Genomic DNA, 18,255 nt, shown 5'->3' with positions numbered 1-18,255 from the left:
AAGAGTTAGTGAGGGACGTAGATACTAAGTTCTCATATAATCGGGGGGGGGGGGGGGGGTGCCTTTCAAAAAAAATAAAAATACTGTGCGAGTACATCTTTGTGAGGCCACTCATGGTCCAGAAATTAACTTGTAGCTCCTGGGAGGGAAATCCAGGTTTCCTTTTATCATGGTTAAAGGCCCCCAAAATCCAGGAGAAAGCCCTGAATTTTTCCACCTGTTTGAAGGTCGCCAGAGAGGGTTGAATGAAGGGGGGTGTCAGGATCTCCTGTGGCCAATGTTGAGGGAGTAACCAGGGAAGAGTATGAATTGGGAATTGCGTGAATGAGTTCTCTAGAGGTACCCATTTTTTTTTATGGTTTCACAAATGTTCCAACCCACAGTTCTTGTAATGTGACATGCCTGATAGTATTTATGGAGGTCAGGTAGTCAAATTCCCCTCTTAGATTTTGAGCGTGTGAGTCAAGCGTAGTTGATATGTATGCGGTGGGGCGTTTCTCCAGATAAATAGTGAGTAAGCCTTCTTGTAAGTCGCAATGAAGGATCCTGGCGTGGAAGGATGATCGATCTGTGGATTATTTTCTTTGAGCTTATATTTTACAGATGATATTCTCTCTCATTTTCTTGATTTAGAGTGGAGATCCAATCGATATAGAATTTGAGGTTAAAGCAGAAGAAGAAGAGAGGTATGTGAGGGATGATCAGCAGTCTATGGAGGAGGATGGAATAACGGGGACATTTATAGAGGAGGACACTCCTACAGAGATCAGCACAGGTGGGTCATTAACACTAAATACATTCCTCCACCCATACTGGCCCGTAGACGTGGTGTATCTGGATTTTGCAAAAGCATCTGCTCATGTCTAGTAATAATCTTTGTATTTCTATTTTAGTAGATGGACGGGAGATGAGGAAAACCTCAGAGGATTGTCTCACTTTGTCTCCAGACTGTAAAGTAGAAGATGAGGACATCACACAGTATAGTCCAGGAGAAAACCCGACTACCTCAAATGTCCATCCGGCACCACACAGTGTAGATGGACCATCGTATTCCTCTTATCCTGAGGAACCTCAGACTGTGAGGGACAAGGCTGTCCTTCCAACAGGGAAGAGGTTTTCCTGTATTGAGTGTGGGAAGGGTTTTTCACAGAAGTCCCGTTTTTACACACATCAGAGATCTCACACGGGGGAGAAACCATATTCTTGTCCTGAGTGCAGAAAATGTTTTTCAGACAAGTCCAGGCTTTACAGGCATCAGAGATCTCACACAGGTGAGAAGCCGTATTCTTGTTCTGAGTGTGGAAAACACTTTGTAGAGAAATCAGTACTTGTCACACATCAGAGATCTCACACGGGGGAGAAGCCATATTCCTGTCCTGAGTGTGGGAAATGTTTTTCAGTGAAATCCTATCTTTACATACATCAGAGATTTCACACAGGCGAGAAACCTTTTTCCTGTCCTGAATGTGGGAAATGTTTTTCACAGAAGTCCCATGTTTACACACATCAGAAATCTCACACGAGGGAGAAGCCGTATTCATGTCCTGAGTGTGAAAAATGTTTTTCAGATAAGTCCAGTCTTTACAGACATCAGAGATGTCACACAGGGGAGAAACCGTATTCCTGTCCCGAGTGCGGGAAATGTTTTTCACGGACGTCCAATCTTTACACACATCAGAGATCTCATACAGGGAAGAAACTGTATTTCTGTCCTGTGTGTGGGAAATGTTTTTCACGGAAGTCCAATCTTTACACACATCAGAGAGTGCACACGGGGGAGAAGCCGTATTCCTGTTCTGAGTGCGGGAAATGTTTTTCAGTGAAGTCCACTCTTTCCAGACATCAGAGATCTCACACAGGAGAGAAGCCACTTTCCTGTCCTGAGTGTGGGAAATGTTTTTCACGGAAGTCCCATCTTCACACACATCAGAGATCTCACACGGGGGAGAAGCCGCATTCCTGTTCTGAGTGCGGGAAATGTTTTTCAGATAAGTCCAGTCTTTACAGACATCAGAGATCTCACACAGACAAGAAGCCGTATTCCTGTCCTGAGTAAGGGAATTGTTCCTCACTGAAGTCCTGTCTTCCTGTACATCAGGGATCCCACACAACCCTCGAGGTGTATTAGTGCCTTGAGTGCGGGAAATGTCTTCTATATGAATGTTGCTGGACATCACAGCTCTCATGTGGGGAAGAAGCACACCCTGATATACACCTCAGATATACTCCATGGCTGATCTTCATCATGTAAGAAACAGTTTGTAAGGAGATCAGAGATCACCAAAGACATGGATGAAGTGTTGTACCGTGTCGGCCATTGATAGCAGTAGAAAAATAAAAATGGAGTCATTACCTTTCATGCATTTTGTTGCTTTTGTAAATATTTAGCGGCCTATTAAACAAAAATAGTATGAATGAATAAATGAATGTTGCATGCATTCCCCTAGGTGTGAAAAATATTAGTATTTTTTATTGTAATTTAACAAATATTTTATTAGAAAAATGGTGAAGTTAGATGACCCAAGGGCCTCGGAATACACAAAGGGGCAGTGGATACAATCATCAGTAACATCCAATTGTAAAAACAATATTTAACATAGTAAAGATATGTAAAAACTGTTGATATTCAAAGACAGTAATAGTAGCGAGCGTCTTGTCTCTATGACCAACATTTCAAAGCTCATCATGGAAACTACTCCAAGTAATAATTGTAGGAAGTGTGTACTGAGATGTAGTCTTGGAACAAAAGAGAGGCGGCAGAACAAGCCCCAGAAACTAAAGTATCGGTTATATTTAATTTCATACAATGATTTCCTATTATTATTGGTACCCTCTAGTGGCAATAATGTAGTATTGCTCTACTTTTCCTGATAGATGTATTTTAGGGAATATACCGCATTATGGCTTCTAGATGGAGCTGACGATCATAGGAAATGAATGTGTTAATTAATTAAATGATGGCCCAAATTTATAACAGCTGGGAAAATGCTTGTTATGCTCCTCCAACATATTTTCTATTTATTACATACTTGCCAACAGTCCTGATTTTTCCCAAGATATTGGCTTTGTCCCAGTGTTCCGTGATGGCGCTGCTGACTTTTAAAAGTTCCTTGGGGTGGGCCTTTGATGACACATGTGCAGCAGCTCATACCATTGCTGTTTGAAACCTATGTCTGAAGTGGATCAAGTGTGGCCAGAACAGCAGCCGTTTGGTCACTACGTGCTTAACCAGACATATGACAAACTGCCATGCAGTCCCTTGGCAGCAGCACCTGAAAAATCCACATCATAGAAATAGGCGGACTTCTCCTTCATCTGGTATCTCAAACCCTACAATAACTCCAGTGTTATCAAAAACCTGAACTGAGAGGAATGAAGGTAAAGCAATAGGTGTCCCAAGTACTTGCAGCCAATCTGCTAGCAGTACCACCAGTTGAATTCAGCAGGCAAATTTCCCTACCCCAGTTGCTGAACCGTAAAAAGAAATTCGGTCCCAGCCATTCACATGCTCAGTATTTAAATGCAAGCTTGGCCAAATTGCTAGCATTGCAACTGCTGCCTTTTCAGCTGGGAGACTCAGCCTTTTCGTGAATTTGTGGAATGTGCTGTACCACAGTGGCAGGTTCCAAAACGGCATTTCTTTTTACATAAGGCCATTCCTGCTCTCTACCGCCAGGTGAAAGGCAATGTTTTGGCCTCGTTGGACAGGGCGGTCAGCAGTAAGGTTCATATTACAGCTGACTCATGGTCCAGCGGGCATGGGCAGAGATGTTATCGTTCCTTCACGGCGCACTGGGTAACTCTGCTGGCAGCTGGGAAGGATGCAGAACAGGGTTCAGTGTTGGAGCTTGTTCCCACCACCATGCCTCCAAAAAGCTAGTGGTTATTCTGCCACAAAATCTGCATGCTCCACTACCGTCCTCTTCTTCCCCCTCTATGGCAGTGGCTCTCATCCTGGGGGTCGAATGATGATTTGCCTGGGGTCACTGAATCCTGGGCTGTTCTTGAAGCCCGCACCACTCTCTCTGCCTTTTTGCGGCCACCCAGCAGGGCTGTCCCTGGAGCCTGTGGCTGCCCAGCTGGGTTGTTCCTGGAGCCCGTGGGCGCCTTCGCGGCCGCCCATTCAGTTCACGGCATGGCTGGGGCACAGAGACTAGAGGTCAGCTGACTGTTCAGGAATGTGAAGTGGGAGGGACTGGAGGAGACCCTATCTCCAGATTTTGGCATAGTTGTAACTGCTATGAGACACCACAAAGTCGGAGACTCGGAGTGAATCCAGAGATAAAGTGTGTAACACTACCTGTGATTATAGTTGCCATTAAAAGTCCTACTACAGTTCTCAGTTCAGTTCCCCCCCACCAAGGAGTAAGAGAAGGAATTAAAATAGAGAATACATGGAGGGGAGAGGAAAAGGGGGAGGGGGAACAAAGCAAAGGGGGGAGAGAGAACAAGAAAGATTGCAAGAGAGGAATGGGGGAAAAAAACAAGAAATTAGAATAGAGAGAGATAATAGGGAAAGAAAGGAGAACAAAGAGAAAGAGTGGTAATATGTACCATAAAGGGGTTTTGATACTGCATGAGTGGAAGGGACTCATCACTTGTCTTGCCTCGGATGCTGAAAACCCATGCTACAAAATAAATTTTACTGTTAGGGGTCCCCACAACTTGGGCAATTTTATCAAGGGGTCACGGCACTAGAAATGTTGAGAACCACTGCTCTATGGCATCTTCTGCAGAAATGTCCTCTGAACCAGCAGTGCTCCCTAAGTGATCAAGGGCTATGCAAGCAGTCAGGCAAAAAGATGCCATGCGGTGCTTGAGTTGGTCTGCCCAGGGGACATGAGCCATACTGGGGCAGAGAATCTGTCAGCTCTGCAGGGGCAGGCTCAGAGGTGGTTGACGCCACGCCAGCTTCAGCCAGGAATGGTTGTATGTGACAATGGCACCAACCTTCTCTCCGCCCTCCGACAGGGACACTTGATCCATGTTTGGCACACATCCTGAATTTGGTGGTGCAGCGGTTCTTGAGCAGGTACCCAGGCTTACAGGATCTCCTGAGGCAGGCCAGAAAAGGCTGTGGTCATTTCTGCCAGTCATACAATGCCAGTGCTCAGCTGGCTGACATTCAAAGGGAAAGCAATCTGCCTACCAACCACCTCATTTGTGACTTGCCCACCAAGTTGCACTCAATATTAGCAATGCTGCAGCAGCTGCACACACAGCAGAGTTCCATCAATGAGTACCTGAGTATGGTACTAGGACAGGGTCAGCGGAGCTTGGCTTCTTTTCTCCACACCAGTGGCTACAGATTAAGGATGCATGCAGTGTCCTGGTACCATTTGAGGAGGCCACAAGCATGGTGAGCATCGACAATGCATGCATCAGTGACACTGTCCCTCTAGTGTTCCTGCTGGAGCACACGCTTTGTTGAATCATGGGCACTTGAGGCAGAACAGCGGAGGAGGACATCCTTTCCTTTCAAGGCCCCCTTTATTCAGATAGCATTCCTGCAGGTCCTCCAAACACACAGGAAGAAGAGGAGGAGGATTGTGTCAGCGTGGATGTTGAGGATAACAAGCAGCAGTCTTCAAGGGATGGTTTTCAGTCCCCAGAAACTGAGTTGTACATGGCTGTGAGGAGGTAGTAGTGAGGTAGTGAGGATAATGTGATCCTTAGTGACCCAGATGACTCAGAACAGAATTCCTCTGCAAACTTATGCTGCATGGCCTCCCTTATTCTGCAAAGCCTGCAAAAGGACCCTAGGATTTGTGGTATTAAGGCAAGGGATCTCTACTGGCTGGCAAACCTTCTTGATCCACGTTACAAGGGTAAGGTTGCAGATGTCATACAGCCTTCGCAGAGGGAGCAGAGGATGAAACATCTTCAGGAGGCCCCGAAGAAAAGTTTGTGTAATGCATTTCCAGACTCTGAGAGGTTACAATTTCCTGGTGCTGGACAATGTGTTTCTGAGGCTTCGTTCAGAGGAAGAGCGGTGGAGAAGGTGGCTGGCTGACCGTTGCCTTTAAACAATTTTTCAGTCCTCAGCGCCAAGGTCTGATAGATTCCAGCAACCATCGCCAGCATCTGCATTATATGGAACAGGAATATCTAGGGGCAAGAGCAGACTTGGAGACCTTTCCAACAGAGTATCCACAGGGTTACTGGGTCTTGAAGATGTACCACTGGCTAGAACTTGTTCAATATGCATTTGAACTAATGGCCTGTCCTGCATCCAACATGCTTTCCGGACGCACATTCAGTGTTGCTGGAGGGTTTGTAACAGATCAAAGAGTGCACCTGTCCACAGACCCCGTTGATAGGCTCACATTTATCAAAATTAATCAGTCCTGGATCAGCAGCTGTCGAGCACCTGATGCTGATGTAACTGATTGAATTTGCTATGGATCTGGGATCCCTTGAAAACTGCCTATGCTGCTTATCCTATTCATCCTCAATCACAATGATGCTAGCTTCCAACAATATTTTTGGTTTAGGGCACCACCACCACCCAAGGCCCAATTTTTCTGCCCCTGTTTAACAGGGGCATGTAATTACAATTTTTGAAATAATATTTAACAGCAGGGACCATTCCTGCGCCCAACAACAGTAACAATGAGGGGTTACCATGTTCTGCCACCACCAACATCTAAGGTCCAATTTTTCAGCAGAGTATATAGTGCAGTCAGTGTAGTGTATATAATACAGTGCAGGGTATATAGTGCAGTGTACAATATACAATATAGTGTATTGAAGTGCTTAAGGGAAGCCCTATGACAGAATTAATAAACAAAAAGGCATGGGTTCTCCCATCCATACTAGGCCCTTTGGGTCTGGTATGGATTTTGTGGGGGACTCCCATGCCATTTAAAAAAAATGTGGCTGTTTTTTTCAATGATTTTTTTATGTATATTGCAAAGATCCTGCAATACATTACAGCCGCAAGCAGTTTTAAATGACATTTTTTTCCTTTAGAAATGTCATTTTGCTGCGGTACTGTTGTAAACATGGGAAAAATTTGCTACTTTACATGCAGACTAAGGGGACCCGGCACGATATTTAAAGGAACATTTAATTTTTATTGTTAAAATCACTGCTCCTGAAAAAATGGCTATTTTGGAAACTTTTTTTGCATTGATGCATGTCCCCTGGGGCAGGACCCGGATCCCCAACACTTTTGATGGCAAAAATTTGCATATAAGCCTTTAAAATGAGCACCTTTGATTTTTCACATTCGTGTCCCAAAGACTTTAATGGTACTTGCATGCTCGCACAAATTTTTTGTCTGTTCATTCACAAGTTCTGGTGTGAACGGGGGGTGTTCAGTTCATCCCTAGTGGTGAACAGTGAGGCCGCGTACACACGCGCGGACTGTTTGCCCAACCTTGTTCGTCAAACAGTTTCGGCAAACAGTCCGCTCAAAATTTGCATGAGCGGACTTGCCCACACACGAGCGGACTGTTTCAGCGAACTGTTTGCCAAACAGTTCGCTCAACTTTTGAAATGAACGGACTCGCCCACGTAAGGAGGAGGCAAATCCGCCCATTTCGAGCGCGTGTACAGGTAGGCGGGGCCCGCGAAGGAGACGTCGCGGGCTCCGCCGCCTGGAATGGACTTAAAGGGGAACCCCAACGCCGAAAAAAATCGGCGTGGGGGTTCCCCCAAAGTCCACACCAGACCCTTGTCCGAGCACGCTACCCGGCCGGCCAGGAAAGGGGGGCGAGCGAGCACCCATGTGACCAACCCATGTGACATATACCATGTGACACCGCCCCATTGTCACTATATAAGTGGCAGCGGAGCGTGTCCCTGGCATTCCGGCCGGAGGGAGCGACGTGTCAACATCGCCTGGAGAAGAAGAACAAGAAGAAGAACAAGAACGGAAGGCGGCGACAGAAGACCGGGCCACCGCCTGTAAAAGAGCTACAAGAAGGCGCGGTGGCCCGGCAGAAGAACCGAAGGCGGCGACAGAAGAACGGAAGGCAGCGGCGACAGAAGACCGGGCCACCGCCTGTAAAAGAGCTACAAGAAGGCGCGGTGGCCCGGCAGAAGAACCGAAGAGGGGGACAAGACCCCCGAAGTCGGGAGAAGAGGCCGGCGGCGGGGAGGAAGAAAGCCGGACTCCTCCGCTAGTAAAAGAGCTACACACACATAGCGGAGGAGTCCGGCGAGAAGACCCCCGAAGACGGAAGACCCCCGGAGCTGTGCAATAAAATATTTTTTCCCCTGTGTTGTGTTTTTTTTTGTACTTTATTTCACAGGTGAATGGGTAGGGGTACATTGTACCCCATACTCATTCACATAGGGTGGGGGGCCGGTATCCGGGGGCCCCCTTCTTAAAGGGGGCTCCCGGATTCCGATAAGCCCCCCGCCCGCAGACCCCGACAACCAACGGCCAGGGTTGTCGGGAAGAGGCCCTTGTCCTCATCAACATGGGGACAAGGTGCTTTGGGGTGGGGGGGCCGCGCGGCCCCCCCTTCCCCAAGGCACCCCCCATGTTGAGGGCACGCGGCCTGGTACGGCTCAGGAGGGGGGGCGCGCTCGCTCGCCCCCCTTTCCTGGCCGGCCGGGTAGCGTGCTCGGACAAGGGTCTGGTGTGGACTTTGGGGGAACCCCCACGCCGATTTTTTTCGGCGTTGGGGTTCCCCTTTAAGCCCATTCCAGGCGGCGGAGCCCGCGACGTCTCCTTCGCGGGCCCCGCCTACCTGTACACGCGCTCGAAATGGGCGGACTTTCCGAGCGGGAACAGTCCGCTCATTTCGAAAGTACAGCGGACAGGCCCACACACGGGCGGACTGTTCGCTCAAACACAGTTTCAGCGGACAGTTTTTCGGAATTTCCGAAAGACTTTGTCCATCCAACTGTCCGCTGAAACTGTCCGCTGAAAGCCCACACACGAGCGGACTGTCCGCCCAAACACTGTTCAGCGGACAAGGTTGGGCGAACAGTCCGCCCGTGTGTACGCGGCCTGAGAGATTACAGAAAACCCTGTGTCACTGTGAACTTGAACTTCATCCCTACTAGGGATCAGCCAGTCTGTCCGGGTTCCATTCATTGGCCTCCCTGAGCCCCCATTTCATAAGTATATTTGTGCATACATTTTCAGAGACTGCAAACTTCAAACCCGCAGGATTTACTGTGAAATCAAAGTAACACCAAATCCTACACTCATCCCTGGTGACTACAAGTGTAGACATTATTCCTTCATCACTCTGAAGTCATTCATATGTAGCGCCATCCTAGGTCAGGTGATAGAAGTGAGCCAAATTTAGTTTTTTGGTTCTGCTGGACACTTAATTGTGTTTTGCCTACTCTGAGTTCTGCAGCTGCAGGCTTGTCTGTCTCCAGAAAGACTCCAGAATCTTTTGGAAACATAGTGAGCAGGAGAGGACAGAGTCTGAGCTGGCCCTGGATACGGCTTCAGTCAATCCTCCATTGAGAATAATGGCCAGCAGGGGTCTGTAAGGTGTGTATAAGGCTGAGAGCAGAGAGTTACCGGTTCCTTTTGCCTGCTGAGAGTGACCCAGTCTGGAAAGGCTGTTAAACCTTCCAAGGTTCAGGAGAAGCCTTATGAAGTCCTGGATGGTTCTCGCTTGGTGAGGAGCCATAAGATCACCACTAAAGTCACAGGAATATTCAAGGCAACAATCTAGAGAGGATCCATTTAGGATATCTTGTGTCAGTCAGATGAAGAAAACAAGTCCTTCAGTCTGCCTGGATCACAGTGAGTAGGCGTCAGAGAATCCTGAGCAAATGACTGTTGCTTGTGCACCCTTTCTGGATAGAGGGACAGTTCTAAACCAAGATGCCAGGGCTGAGCCTTAGGGAAGAGAATGCCCTTGTGCTGAAACTGTATGCTACCTTTCTGTAGCGGGAAATAGCTGCTTCGAGATAGTGTCCTCATTCATGTTGTTTGGTTCTGGGCATCCCAAAGCGTTTCCCAATCCTTATTCCAGTTCTTCAAAACAATAAAAAGACACTATCTGCCTGATTACTATCTGAGGAGCATTTGATGCATCTGAATGAAATACCCTGTGCCTAGTTGCTTGCTCCATTAAGGGATCATAACCTGGGATCAGATCGGAAGACCAAGTCAGGGGTCCATTACACATACATAGGAAGACGCCAATAATACTGTACGCTGGACTATTGTATCAACCAGTATGATCAGATCTTATTGATCGGGAGTTATAGAATTGTACATCCTCCATCTCAGTCTGAAGAAGGAGAATTCTTCTGTGGAAGGTGGAGGTCTGTCCATGGTCTGTCTGTACTATGGTAATCTATGGTAGATAACCAGTGGTTAAAGTCTCCCCAGATTAGGAATCCCACCAGACAGTCTATGTATGGCAGAAGGGAACATGGATACAAGGGATTATCACATCAAAGTCTGAGGAGCGTTTCTGATGGAGCGTCTTTTTATTCTTATATAATTAGGTTTTACTGGATATAATATATACTGGATGTAAATAACATTTATTTTTAGGCATTTTCTGTTGATTCTTCTAAATACCAACATAGTGACCCCTCCAAAATCCTCCAAACATATCACTCCAAATTCACACCCCCCATACACACAGCCTGAGGAAGTTTGAGACTTATTCTGATCTCTGTATCTAAAGAGGAATTTGGAAGCACCGAGCAATGAGTCGTGTAAGAAGTGACTGAAGGCAGAGCAGGCTCCAATAGAGGAAGTAGAAGAAATCCCGCTTCCCCTTTTCCTCTTCCTGCATTAGGAAATAATTGTATGTAAAGTTCAGATTAACTTCTTATTCAAACACATTCAATCTTCATAGAATAGAAGAAGTTGGACTCTCTTGGTGCCGTGGTTCCAGGTTTTATCTTCCATAATCTTCTGTCATTGGACTCTTCATATTTCTAGAACTACAGTATCTTCAGGTCTCTTCATTGTTGGGTAGTACAAACGATCTTATTGGAGGATGTATGGGCAGATCTAACAAGGTGAGACCCCACCAATCATCCTACTGACTGCTCTAACCAAAGGGGAGTTCCATATTCTGAGAGCTGGCAGGAAAGGGGAACTCTGCTCACAGCATTCTAATTCCAAATAGACCTGAAGTCTGTATATTGTGTAGGCGCCATATAGATAATGTATAAATGGATGATGTATACTGTATAGAAATTGACCGAACACCCCTCGGTTCAGTTTGCACTAGAACTCCCAGAACAGAGAAAAATTTCTGACCTGAACGGCAAACCCTATTAAAGTCTATGGGAGCCGAACTGTAAAAATCAAAAGTTCCCATTTTGAAGGCTTATATGCAAGTAAATGGCCATAAAAAAGTGTATAGGGGTCTGGGTACTGCCCTGGGGGACATGTATCAATGCAAAACTATTTTTTTTTTAAAGATAATTTTTACAGGAGCAGTGATTATATTGATTCCTAAAGTGAAACAATAAGAATTAAAAATCCCTTTCCTGGGGGGTCCTCTTGGTCTGCCTGTAAAGTGGCACATCTGTTCCATGTATTGAACCTGCTGCAGCAAAAATGAAATTTCTAGATAAAAAAAAGTATGAAATGCCATTTAAATTGGCGGAAATACAATTCCATTGCCAGCAATAGAAAAATGTTAAAACCAGTGTGGGGGTCCGTGCACTGTGGGCGCACGGGTGCCGCCCCCCCATCCATGCGCCTGGCCCCTTTCAGGACACCGGATGTATGGATTGCCATGGCGGGATGGTACTTTTTGAAGCACCTGATTAGAGCCAGAGGCTCTAATAGGCATCAAAGTAGGGTGGGCTCCGGGCGCAGAGAGTGCACCCTGATCCCACCCAATTGTGTGATGATAGCAAATTCATTTTTACTGGTTTCACACTAACCTTCCTCCCCACCAATCAGGAGGCAAGGCGTCAGACCTGTTTCCTGATTGGCCAAAGTGCCAGGCCACCCTATTGGATGCCTGCCACTTAGGAAGAGGAGCGGAGGAGACACGCTGGAGCAGAGGTCGCCGCCGCTCTGGTGCATTGGAGAGGAGCTGCTGCGGTAAGTCCCTTCTGTCAGAGGGGGGGGGGGTGCTGCCAGAGCTGCGAGCCCCGTGAATGGGGGGGGGGGGTCGGGGGGCACAGTGGCTGCGTATGATAGGCACAAGTGGCTGCATATACTGGGGGAGATGTCCATTACAGTGGGGGAGGTGACGTGGATATTACAGTGGGGGAGATGATGTGGATATTACAGTGGGGAGATTGTGGATATTACAGTGGGGAGATTGTGGATATTACAGTGGGGGAGATTGTGGATATTACAGTGGGGGAGATTGTGGATATTACAGTGGGGGAGATGACGTGGATATTACAGTGGGGAGATTGTGGATATTACAGTGGGGGAGATGACGTGGATATTACAGTGGGGGAGATTGTGGATATTACAGTAGGGAGATTGTGGATATTACAGTGGGGGAGATGAGGTGGATATTACAGTAGGGAGATTGTGGATATTACAGTGGGGGAGATGACGTGGATATTACAGTGGGGGAGATGGCATGGATATTACAGTGGGGGAGATTGTGGATATTACAGTGGGGGAGAATGTGGATATTACAGTGGGGGAGATGACGTGGATATTACAGTGGGGAGATTGTGGATATTACAGTGGGGGAGATGGCGTGGATATTACAGTAGGGAGATTGTGGATATTACAGTGGGGAGATTGTGGATATTACAGTGGGGAGATTGTGGATATTACAGTAGGGAGATTGTGGATATTACAGTGGGGGAGATGACGTGGATATTACAGTGGGGGAGATTGTGGATATTACAGTAGGGAGATTGTGGATATTACAGTGGGGGAGATTGTGGATATTACAGTAGGGAGATTGTGGATATTACAGTGGGGGAGATTGTGGATATTACAGTAGGGAGATTGTGGATATTACAGTGGGGGAGATGACGTGGATATTACAGTGGGGAGATTGTGGATATTACAGTGGGGGAGATGACGTGGATATTACAGTGGGGGAGATTGTGGATATTACAGTAGGGAGATTGTGGATATTACAGTGGGGGAGATGAGGTGGATATTACAGTAGGGAGATTGTGGATATTACAGTGGGGGAGATGACGTGGATATTACAGTGGGGGAGATGGCATGGATATTACAGTGGGGGAGATTGTGGATATTACAGTGGGGGAGAATGTGGATATTACAGTGGGGGAGATGACGTGGATATTACAGTGGGGAGATTGTGGATATTACAGTGGGGGAGATGGCGTGGATATTACAGTAGGGAGATTGTGGATATTACAGTGGGGAGATTGTGGATATTACAGTAGGGAGATTGTGGATATTACAGTGGGGGAGATGACGTGGATATTACAGTGGGGGAGATTGTGGATATTACAGTAGGGAGATTGTGGATATTACAGTGGGGGAGATTGTGGATATTACAGTAGGGAGATTGTGGATATTACAGTGGGGGAGATTGTGGATATTACAGTAGGGAGATTGTGGATATTACAGTGGGGGAGATGAGGTGGATATTACAGTAGGGAGATTGTGGATATTACAGTGGGGGAGATGACGTGGATATTACAGTGGGGAGATTGTGGATATTACAGTGGGGGAGATGGCATGGATATTACAGTGGGGGAGATTGTGGATATTACAGTGGGGGAGAATGTGGATATTACAGTGGGGGAGATGACGTGGATATTACAGTGGGGAGATTGTGGATATTACAGTGGGGGAGATGACGTGGATATTACAGTGGGGAGATTGTGGATATTACAGTGGGGAGATTGTGGATATTACAGTAGGGAGATTGTGGATATTACAGTGGGGGAGATGACGTGGATATTACAGTGGGGGAGATTGTGGATATTACAGTAGGGAGATTGTGGATATTACAGTGGGGGAGATTGTGGATATTACAGTAGGGAGATTGTGGATATTACAGTGGGGGAGATTGTGGATATTACAGTAGGGAGATTGTGGATATTACAGTGGGGGAGATGAGGTGGATATTACAGTAGGGAGATTGTGGATATTACAGTGGGGGAGATGACGTGGATATTACAGTGGGGAGATTGTGGATATTACAGTGGGGGAGATGGCATGGATATTACAGTGGGGGAGATTGTGGATATTACAGTGGGGGAGAATGTGGATATTACAGTGGGGGAGATGATGTGGATATTACAGTGGGGAGATTGTGGATATTACAGTGGGGAGATTGTGGATATTACAGTGGTGGAGATGATGTGGATATTACAGTGGGGGAGATTGTGGATATTACAGTGGGGGAGATGGCATGGATATTACAGTGGGGAGATTGTGGATATTACAGTGGGGGAGATTGTGGATATTACAGTGGGGAGATTGTGGATATTACAGTGGGGGAGATGACGTGGATATTACAGTAGGGAGATTGTGGATATTACAGTGGGGAGATTGTGGATATTACAGTGGGGAGATTGTGGATATTACAGTGGGGGAGATGACGTGGATATTACAGTAGGGAGATTGTGGATATTACAGTGGGGAGATTGTGGATATTACAGTGGGGGAGATGGCGTGGATATTACAGTAGGGAGATTGTGGATATTACAGTGGGGAGATGGCGTGGATATTACAGTGGGGAGATTGTGGATATTACAGTGGGGGAGATGGCGTGGATATTACAGTGGGGGAGATTGTGGATATTACAGTGGGGGAGATGGTGTGGATATTACAGTGGGGGAGATTGTGGATATTACAGTGGGGGAGATTGTGGATATTACAGTGGGGAGATTTTGGATATTACAGTGGGGGAGATTGTGGATATTACAGTAGGGAGATTGTGAATATTACAGTACTGAGATTGTGGATATTACAGAGGGGACATGACGTGGATATTACAGTGGGGACATGACGCGGATATTACAGTGGAGGAGATGACGTGGATATTACAGTGGAGGAGATGACACGGATATTACAGTGGGCACATGAGCTGGATATTACAGTGGGGGAGATGACGTGGATATTACAGTGGGGGACATGACGTAGATATTACAGTGGGGACAAGACACGGATATTACAGTGGAGGAGATGACACGGATATTACAGTGGAGGAGATGACACGGATATTACAGTGGGGGAGATGACGTGGATATTACAGTGGAGGAGATGACGTGGATATTACAGTGGGGGAGATGACGTGGATATTACAGTGGGAGGAGATGACACGGATATTACAGTGGAGGAGATGACACGGATATTACAAAGGGGGAGATGACACGGATATTACAGTGGGGGAGATGACACGGATATTACAGTGGAGGAGATGACACGGATATTACAGTGGGGGAGATGACGTGGATATTACAGTGGGGGGAGATGGCATGGATATTACAGTGGGGGAGATGACACAGATATTACAGTGGGGGAGATGACGTGGATATTACAGTGGAGGAGATGACACGGATATTACAGTGGAGGAGATGACACAGATATTACAGTGGGGGAGATGACACGGATATTACAGTGGGGGAGATGACACGGATATTACAGTGGGGGAGATGACACGGATATTACAGTGGAGGAGATGACACGGATATTACAGTGGGGGAGATGACGTGGATATTACAGTGGGGGGAGATGGCATGGATATTACAGTGGGGGAGATGACACGGATATTACAGTGGGGGAGATGACGTGGATATTACAGTGGGGGAGATGATGCAGATATTACAGTGGAGGAGATGACACAGATATTACAGTGGGGGAGATGACGTGGATATTACAGTGGGGGAGATGACGTGGATATTACAGTGGGGGGAGATGGCATGGATATTACAGTGGGGGAGATGACACGGATATTACAGTGGGGGAGATGACGTGGATATTACAGTGGGGGAGATGATGCAGATATTACAGTGGAGGAGATGACACAGATATTACAGTGGGGGAGATGACGTGGATATTACAGTGGGGGAGATGACGTGGATATTACAGTGGGGGAGATGATGTGGATATTACAGTGGGGGAGATGATGTGGATATTACAGTGGGGGAGGTGACGTGGATATTACAATGGAGGAGGTGACGTGGATATTACAGTGGGGGAGATGACGCGGATATTACAGTGGGGAGATTGTGGATATTACAGTTTCTTTTTTATTTGCTGATCCAAAAGATTATCCGATCCGAGGAACGATCAGAATCGTGAGTTTTTTGATCTGGAGGAAGCAATTTGCAAAACGCGTTGACAAGAGTGCATGGAGAAGCTTATGGACCCTACTTATTCATACATTTTGTACAGTATATGTGTCCATATGGACTTTATCCATATCTCCATGCTTATCGTATTGGGTATTTGTTGATCCTGTCAGTCAGTAGGGTGCTTTGTGTATTAAATGTATTTTTAATTAGTATATTTTGTAATAAAGATTTATATATTTTTATGTAAACACCGTCTCATGTTGCGCCCACAAAATCCACTTGTTTTTTGATACAGTTGCTTCAACTCATTCAATCCTTTTTCTTTATATTGGATGTTGGCATAGTGGGGGTCCTCCCTTTCTATTGTCTCATGTAAACATTTAAGCTTCCACTGATTACTGAATACCAATATTATGAGTCCTGACTCTTACACTGTATAATGTATATTGTACATTACACACGTCTGACCCCTGCACTATATTTCCTATATTGTGCATTACACACTCCTGACCCCTGCACTATATACTCTATGTTGTACATTACATCATTCTGATATTATATATAGTCCTATCTGTTGTATCTTATACAATATGTTGTACATTACATAGTCCTGACTTCTGCTCTCTCCTTTCTACCCACTGCTGTATACAGTATCTCACAAAAGTGAGTACACCCCTCACATTTTTGTAAATATTTTATTCTCTCTTTTCATGTGACAACACTGAAGAAATTACACTTTTCTACAATGTAAAGTAGTGAGTGTACAGCTTGTATAACAGTGTACATTTTCTGTCCCCTCAAAATAACTCAACACACAGCCATTAATGTCTAAACTGCTGGCAACGAAAGTGAGTACACCCTTAATTGAAAATGTCCAAATTGGGCCCAATTAGCCCTATTCCCTCCCCAGTGTCACGTGACTCATTAGTGTTACAAGGCCTCAGGTGTGAATGGGGAGCAGGTGTGTTAAATTTAGTGTTATGGCTCTCACTCTCTCATACTGGTCACTGGAAGTTCAACATGGCACCTCATGGCAAAGAACTCTCTGAGGATCTGAAAAAAAGAATTGTTGCTCTACATAACGATGGCCTATGCTATAAGAAGATTGTCAACACCCTGAAACTGAGCTGCAGCACGGTGGCCAAGACCATACAGCAGTTTTACAGGACAAGTTCCACTCAGAACAGGCCTCGCCATGGTCGACCAAAGAAGTTGAGTGCACGTGCTCAGCGTCATATCCAGAGGTTGTCTTTGGGAAATAGACGTACGAGTGCTGCCAGCATTGCTGCAGAGGATGTAGGGGTGGGGGAATCAACCTGTCAGTGCTCAGACCATACGCTGCGCACTGCATCAAATTGGTCTGCATGGCTGTCGTCCCAGAAGAAAGCCTCTTCTAAAGATGATGCACAAGAAAGCCTGCTGAAGACAAGCAGACTAAGGACATGGATTACTGGAACCATGTCCTGTGGTCTTTTGAGACCAAGATAAACTTATATGGTTCAGATGGTGTCAAGCGTGTGTGCAGGCCACTTTGCAGGCATACTATAGACACCCCCCAGGCATGATATTTAAAGGAATATTTCAATTTTCTTGTTTCACTTTAAGCATTAAAAAAATCACTTCTCAATTTGCATTGATACATGTCCCCTGGGGCAGGACCCAGGTCCCCAAACACTTTTTATGGCAATAACTTGGATATAAGCCCTTAAAATTAGCACTTTTGATTATTCATGTTCATGTCCCATAGACTTTAACGGTGTTCGTGTGTTCTGCCAAATTTTTTGTCTGTTCGGTATGTTCTGCTGCGAACTGAAGCGGAGGGTGTTCGGCTCATCGCTATTCAAGTCACAACGGTGAACACAAATATATGAAGAGTTACACATTATGTGGACTGGATTGTGCTAATAAGGACACATTCTATCAGTTTATGTTTATGTATATTCATTCACTGAGGGGTGTCTAAGAATTCTGGGTACTGTATTAACAGCCTGTGATTTATCTCACATTTATTATAATTTCTGACATGAACTATTGTTTTTGGGTAAGTTTTAAATATATACTTATTTCGAGAGGTTACTACTACAGAAAAATTCACATTAGGAT

The 18,255-nt window shown here is 45.9% G+C and overlaps 1 protein-coding gene across 1 annotated transcript in view; it reads left to right on the top strand.

The window, feature by feature from the left end:
* LOC143986885 (uncharacterized) overlaps positions 1–18,255 on the top strand; it is a 159,558-nt gene that overhangs the window by 60,013 nt on the left and 81,290 nt on the right. Inside the window, exons 15-16 of the mRNA XM_077485291.1 lie at positions 634–775; positions 894–2,053. Coding sequence (XP_077341417.1) covers positions 634–775; positions 894–2,053 — 1,302 coding nt within the window. The remainder of the gene's footprint in view (positions 1–633; positions 776–893; positions 2,054–18,255) is intronic.

Source organism: Lithobates pipiens, unplaced genomic scaffold (assembly GCF_037356315.1).
Source record: "Lithobates pipiens isolate NorthernLeopardFrog02 unplaced genomic scaffold, aLitPip1_a1.2 Scaffold_18, whole genome shotgun sequence".
Taxonomy (NCBI): Eukaryota; Metazoa; Chordata; class Amphibia; order Anura; family Ranidae; genus Lithobates; species Lithobates pipiens.
The sequence above is the reverse complement of the archived record's forward strand: the minus strand, read 5'-3'. Positions and strand labels throughout refer to the sequence as shown.